This window comes from Dunckerocampus dactyliophorus, chromosome 17 (genome assembly GCF_027744805.1).
Source record: "Dunckerocampus dactyliophorus isolate RoL2022-P2 chromosome 17, RoL_Ddac_1.1, whole genome shotgun sequence".
Lineage (NCBI taxonomy): Eukaryota > Metazoa > Chordata > Actinopteri > Syngnathiformes > Syngnathidae > Dunckerocampus > Dunckerocampus dactyliophorus.
The window spans coordinates 2,140,001-2,146,712 of NC_072835.1; the positions used below are offsets into that span (position 1 = coordinate 2,140,001).

The following is a 6,712-nucleotide window of genomic DNA, read 5'->3' on the forward strand; positions in this document are numbered from 1 at the left end:
GTCAAAAAGACGGGCTGTATTTTTTTTTTGGAGCAACAATCCACAAATGTTCGAGGAGCCATTGTAATGACAACTGTGCGTCTTCTCTCACCACAGCAGGTTCTTCAGGTCGGCCTCGAAGCCAAAGGAGAAGAGCAGGTCGGCCTCGTCCACCACCAGCATCTCCAGCGAGGCGTGCAGGACCAGGTTTTGTGCGTTGATGTGGGCCAGCACACGCGACGGCGTCCCCACGACCACGTCGGGCTTCTCCATCAGGATGGGCCTGTCAAGAACATGCAGTCCTCATTGACAAACTTCAATCATTGACTATGAATTACTGTTACTAACAACTTGCACTTGTCTTTGTGGTACACTACAAGTTGTACTATCTCGGTGAAAAAGACTGAACTGACCTTTGTGCGGAAACGTCCGCTCTGCCAGAGACGTCCGCCACACGGACGTCCCTCGAGCAGTACGCCGTCAACTCCCTCATCATAGCCTGCACCTGGTGGCCCAGTTCTTTGGTGGGAACCAGGATCAGAGCTCTCACATCCTGCTCGCGGACAGTCTGAAGACCACGAGGCATGAAAAAGTCAGAATCAGAACTGTCCTGTCTCGGTCCAGTAGTGTTTGTGTGAATCACCTGTTTGGAGGCCAGGATGCGCTGGATGACTGGCACGGCATAAGCAGCAGTCTTTCCCGAGCCGGTCCGGGCCCGAGCCAGAAGGTCTTTGCCCTCCAGAGCCAGAGGGATGGCCTTCTCCTGGATCAAGGTGGGCTGGGACCAACCCAGATCCGCCACCGCCTAAATCCACAGCAAATAAACAAACAAACAAACACAACGTAGCGTCAACATGCTGTCATTTTTTTTCGGAAAGAAAATCGGCATCAGTTCATTTTATGAACATTACTGAACTGTTTACGACAGACAGCTGATCACCAAGTTGGTACGTTAACGTTAACGTTTTCCGGTTCATTGTTTTATTTGTGAACATTTAGGACAACAACATCGGTTTTGTTACCTTTAAAAGACGGTCGTCTAGTCCCATTTCGTGAAATTGAAGCCTGTCCGTCGCCATCGCTTCACTTTTACTCCACGCACACGTGCGTCGCACACGTTAGACGTCACGGTGCGTTTACTGTCCCCTCTCAAACTCTGTGATTCACACAGATTCTCGGTCAAATGCAATATAAACCTTTTTACTGAATACTGCGCATATGAAAAAATACATTGACTAGCGAATATATCTCAAATGATCGAGAAAATTTAACTAGAAGTGTGTTGTATTCAATACAATATAACTGCTGCTCTCCACTCAGGAAGCAGAAGGTGGCGATAGTGCGCCTCGCTCCCTTGTTACATGTGTACTCCCAGCAAGGAAGACGAAGTCGACTTCCGGAAAAACATAAACACATGGAGTGATTAACCTACCGAGGTAATATTGTGTTTTCCTCGTTGATCCAAGACTGTAAAGCCACAATCAACTGGAATTTAATCTTAATAATAATTTAATGTTCACTCTGTAACCAAACAATGACATGTGAGCTAACCAGCCTGCTAATGCTAACGCGGACGCAGTCCGCCTACATACTGTATGTAGCTAACACGTTCCTTATTATTTATGGGAGATAAATCAAATCTCCACGTAAATCTCTGGCTTGTAGTAGCTATATTTGCCTGTCTGACATCTTGAACACCTAATTTCAATCTATTTCTGTACTATTACTACAGTGTGCTGTGACTGCGCTCTCCGTCCTCTGAATAAAATACACTTTTCTGTGTTCAACCTCGGTGTGAGTAGGGTCAGCCATGACGAGGTGGGCGAGGGCCAACAACATCCACAAGAACAAGCCCGCAGAGGCGACTCCATGGAGTCAGCTGAAGGCGAGAGGTGGTTCCAAAGGAGAACCTCAGAGGAACCACGCCACAGGACCTCAGCCAGGCGGCTCTGGAGTTAAAAAGCCCAACAGAAAGAAGAAGGACTACACCAATGAGGATGTGAACGGCTTTCTGGAGTATTTGCAGCAGAGCGGACAGCCGGTGCCTGGCGGGGAGAAAGATGGGCGGCAGGCAGAGAAGGAGCTGAGGGAGGAGGTGGAGGTGGCGTTGAAGAAAGACAGGAGGAGAGAAGACAGAAGGGTGAAGCGGCAGACGGACAAGAAGAATAAAATGGTGAGGTTTCAAGCCCGCATTTCTTTGTGTTATTGAAAGTGTTTGAAGCTTTTTTGTACTTGCAGCTGTGCTTCAACTGCAGGAAGCCAGGTCATGGCCTAGCCGACTGTCCCGAGGCCGAGCGGGACGAGGAGATGGGTCGAGGCATTTGCTACCGCTGCGGCTCCACCGAGCACGAGATCCAGAGGTGCAGGGCTAAAGTGGACCCGGCCGTCGGTGAGGAGACGCCGTCAATGTTATGATTTAAATATGGGCGCTGAAATGGGCTTGAATTGAGGTTGTCTTTGGAAGGTGACTACCCGTACGCCAAGTGCTTCATCTGTGGTCAGACGGGACACTTGTCACGCTCCTGCCCGGACAACCCAAAAGGGCTCTACGCTAAAGGTTGGCCAGATAGAAGACGCTCCCCTTTTCCACGACTCCTCCTCTTTGCTTTGACTCTTATGTTTGTTCCCAGGAGGAAGTTGTCGAGTTTGTGGATCAGTGGAACATTTCCAGAAGGACTGTCCAGAACATCAAAGCTCAAGTGAGTACAGTACATGACACCGACATGATTCTAACAGCACCACAGTAAAAACCAGCCTGGTTGAATTCCTTTGCAGCTTGGAGCAGCACTGTAGTGATATACAGTATACTGTATATATCTATGTTTTATAGTGCTTGTTGTAGGGCAGTCATTGTAGTGCAGAATACGGCCTATTATTCGTCAAAAAATATGCATGTCCATGCAAATTATATGATGATATGTCATATTCTACATTGGTCACTAGGTGTCAGTAATGTTAAACCTCTAAAGTTACTTCCTGTCCTCCTCCCACTCAGCTCCCCTAGCACCACAACACATTTACAGCAACTACATCTTATGTCTTATTTTCCCTTATATTGGTAATGGGAGTGTAATAGTTGAGTAAAGGTGACTATCGGGGTGTTATTTAATGTCTAGAGGGTTCTAATCATGTTAAAAAAAACACATTTAAAAGGTGGTAACCAGGGTTTCTTTGCTTAATGTGTCTTATTTTCTCATATGGTGTCTACTATATTGGGTGATAGGAGTCTAAAGGTGACTATAGGGGTGTTACTTCATGTCTAGAGGGCTCTAATAATGTTAAAAAGTGTATTCAGCAGGTCGTAAAAAAGGTGTTCTATGTCTAATATGTTTTATTTTCTCTTATGGTGTGTACTATATTGGGTAATAAGTGTGTAAAGGTGACTATAGGGGTGTTATTTAATGTCTAGAGGGCTCTAATAATGTTAAAAAGTGTATTCAGAAGGTCTTAAAAAAGGTGTTCTATGTCTAATATGTTTTATTTTCTGTTATGGTTGTACTATATTGGGTAATAAGTGTGTAAAGGTGACTATAGGGGTGTTATTTCATGTCTAGAAGACTCTAATAATGTTAAAAGGTGTACCGTGTGCGCTTTATGGTCGTGAAAATACGGTATCTAGAACACATGTGTCAAACTCGTGCCCTGGAGAGCTGAGACGCTGCAGGTTTTCTCTCCAACCAGTTTCTTCAGCAGGTGATTTAATTGATGAGCTCCTTCCCTCAAACTGAAGGTGTTGATCATCAAAATCACCTGCTTTAGTGACTGGCTGGAAAGAAAACCTGCAGTGTCTCGGCCCTCCATGGCACCAGTTTGACACCCCTGATGTAGAAGGTCGTAAAAAAGGTTTTCTATGTCTAATATGTCTTTTCTCTAATGGTGTCTACTATATTGGGTAACAGGTGTGTAAAGGTGACTATAGGGGTGTTATTTCATGTCTAGAGGGTTCTAATAATGTTAAAAAGCATATTTAGAAGGTCGTCAACAAGTTTTCTATGCTCTTGATTACGAAAATGTTTGATTTATAGATAAGGAATCCTACTTAGTGGAGATTCACTTATCACAGTCCGGTCTGGAACCAATTAACCGCCATAAATGAGGGATTACTGTGCATCTGTGTTTCATAGTGCTTGTGTGTACTACATATGTGTTTTATAACTTAAGGATTTTTCCAGGTCACTCATTGACGGTGGGCTGGCTGTCCAACAACATGAGTGCAGACCATGAGGAGGTCTACGTTCCGGTGAAGAAAAGCCAACCCAAGCAGACCAAAGTGGTCGTCTTCTGATGACACACATTTGCAGGTCACCTGACTTGTGATGTCAGCGACTGCGCTTTTTGTAGTAGATATTTGAATAAAACATGGATTCTGTTTTCACAGCGTAGAACATTTCTTCTGATGTTGCTCTGCAGCTCTTATGTGGTGTGGATTTACTCGTTTGGTTACTTTATGTGCCGTTGTTGGCTTTCTCAAACTGTAATGTGACACCACGGCCACACGATGGCAGCACTGATGCTTGACGTCAAAGTGGCGTGAAGGTCCACTTAAGAACGTCAGTGAGGAAGAAGGAGAGGCGTGTTTGTAGTCTTGGAGGAGCAATGAGGTTTGGACAGCTCGACTTGCTTCTTAAAGTGATGCACACACGTGTCAGCGGCCTGTTTTCCAGATCTTAGTGTGTGAGCTCCCCTGGGGAGAGCTGAACGCTGAGCTCCTACGTCACGGATGTTGCACAAGCCGTCTTAGAACCCGCTCGCTGACGGACCTCGAACTCGTAATTCAGCCCAGCTGTTCCCAGGAGGGCCGCTCATGGTGGATCTCGTTAATCAAAGAACAATACGACTTTGTGGGCTGAAAGAGAGCAAAGCTTCTGCTGGAGGTCACCCCCCAAAGACCTCGTGTAGTTCTGGTGGGATCCAAGTCCAACGGCAGCACACGCAGAGATGAGGAGTCTAGCCAGACAGCTGCACACTGCCAGCTCACTGGGCCCCATTGCACAAGACCCCCCACTGTGCGTGTGCGTGTGTGTGTGTGTGTGTGTGAGAAAGGCACAGAGGCTTCATTGACTGATGCCACCTGGTTGCTCTTGAAGACACGCTCACATTGACAGCATGCACACACCACTGATGATCACAACTTTCATCCTTTCATTCATCACCACCGACATCCACCTGCATGGAGGAAGCTGCCCCTGTTGCCATGACAACAACAGCTAACCCTTCTTTCATTTGATGGATCAGTGTCAGTGCTTTGTAACACTGTTGTTTTAGATCTACCTTTCTCTACATGCATTGTAACATAGTTGCTTTAGATGTATCTTTCTCTACATGCATTGTAACACTGCTTTAGATGCATCTTTCTCTACATGCATTGTAACATAGTTGCTTTAGATGTATCTTTCTCTATATGCATTGTAACATAGTTGCTTTAGATGTATCTTTCTCTACATGCATTGTAACGTTGCTTTAGATGCATCTTTCTCTACATGCATTGTAACATAGTTGCTTTAGATGTATATTTCGCTACATGCATTGTAACGTTGCTTTAGATGCATCTTTCTCTACATGCATTGTAACGTTGTTGCTTTCGATGCATCTTTCTCTACATGCATTGTAACATAGTTGCTTTAGATGTATCTTTCGCTACATGCATTGTAATGTTGTTGCTTTAGATGTATCTTTCGCTACATGCATTGTAACGTAGTTGCTTGAGATGTATCTTCCTTTACATGCATTGTAACATAGTTGTTGCTTTAGATATATCTTCCTCTACATGCATTGTAACATAGTTGTTGCTTTCGATGTATCTTTCTCTACATGCTTTGTTACATAGTTGCTTTAGCTGTATCTTTCTCTACATGCATTGTAACATCGTTGTATTTGAGCTGAATGCTTGAAGATCTGTGTACACTGCACTGCACTGTCTTTTGCCTGCATGTGCTTTGCCGTGTGACAGTGCTTGTGTACGTCCAGCTGGTGGTGCTGTTGTGTTCTTCAGTGGTTTGTGTGCTTAGTGTTGTTTCCAGTGTGTTGATTGTTGCTGCTTGGTGTGGCTTACTCTGTCCATGGGGTTTACAGCTTTGGGTTGAAATACTACCTAATACTACTAAATAAAATAAATACGATGTGGCGTACTACTACTATTACAGTATTTAGTTTTTGCTCACATGTTTCATGGGCAAAAACAAAAGCAAAAAAAAAAAATGCACAAAACAGCATAAGGACAAATTTCAAAAAGGCTTAAATAAATGACAAAACAATACAAAGCTAAATATCTGCATCCACATGAATGGGTAAATATTAAAAATGGAGACATGAGGAGCAGCCAATCTTTAATATTCTGACCACCTTAGGCAGCCACATGAGGGTCAACAGGATCTTCTCCGGAGTGAAGGGCTTCCTGAGACATCAGCTCATCAGTCAGGCTTCACGCCATAGTAAACATCACTAATCCTCTCATCCTGAGACCCCCATGCAGCTTGACCCCACCCCCCTCACTATCCTCACCGAGGGTCATGTCAAAAGTAGGCCACTGCTAATGAACGCCACCGCCCACGTTTATGGACTCTGCTTTATGGGCCTCCCCAGTGTGAGGAACATTTTTCTGCTTTTTCAGCAGCCCCTCGGCACATGTTGTTGCCATACTCAGGAAGCATCCGTGATTGGTTGACATACAGTAGGTTCTGATGGACCCGACAAGGCCGAGCTGCGTCCTGGGACCCTTGGGCCGGGCTGCTGC

At 45.1% G+C, this 6,712-nt stretch overlaps 2 protein-coding genes across 4 annotated transcripts in view; one reads left to right on the plus strand and one right to left on the minus strand.

Annotated features, from left to right (window-relative positions):
- The window catches only part of ddx56 (DEAD (Asp-Glu-Ala-Asp) box helicase 56), a 21,476-nt gene extending 20,372 nt beyond the window's left edge, over positions 1-1,104 (minus strand). For 2 of the 3 annotated variants that reach the window (XM_054756930.1, XM_054756928.1), the window contains exons 1-4: positions 1,002-1,104; positions 623-784; positions 393-547; positions 92-262 (exon numbers count right to left, since the gene is read on the minus strand). In XM_054756930.1, the coding sequence (XP_054612905.1) occupies positions 92-262; positions 393-547; positions 623-784; positions 1,002-1,058 (545 nt within the window). In that variant the 5' untranslated portion in view covers positions 1,059-1,104. Of the gene's footprint in view, positions 1-91; positions 263-392; positions 785-1,001 lie in introns of all 3 variants that reach the window. The other variant, XM_054756929.1, reaches the window with a different exon arrangement.
- Positions 1,105-1,328: 224 nt separating this feature from the next.
- Positions 1,329-4,354, plus strand: zcchc9 (zinc finger, CCHC domain containing 9). The gene is made up of 6 exons (XM_054757251.1): positions 1,329-1,415; positions 1,782-2,152; positions 2,218-2,368; positions 2,444-2,536; positions 2,610-2,678; positions 4,152-4,354. Exons 2-6 carry the CDS (start codon positions 1,790-1,792, stop codon positions 4,262-4,264), a joined length of 789 nt encoding a protein of 262 aa, XP_054613226.1. The 5' UTR covers positions 1,329-1,415; positions 1,782-1,789; the 3' UTR covers positions 4,265-4,354.
- Positions 4,355-6,712: the final 2,358 nt, after the last annotated feature.

Coding starts and splice junctions, on each gene's coding strand:
- zcchc9 (XM_054757251.1), top strand. CDS start 1,790: ATGACGAGGTGGGCGAGGGCCAACAACATCCACAAGAACAAGCCCGCA. Junction 2,153..2,217: donor CGGACAAGAAGAATAAAATG/GTGAGGTTTCAA, acceptor TTGTACTTGCAG/CTGTGCTTCAACTGCAGGAA. Junction 2,537..2,609: donor AAAAGGGCTCTACGCTAAAG/GTTGGCCAGATA, acceptor GTTTGTTCCCAG/GAGGAAGTTGTCGAGTTTGT.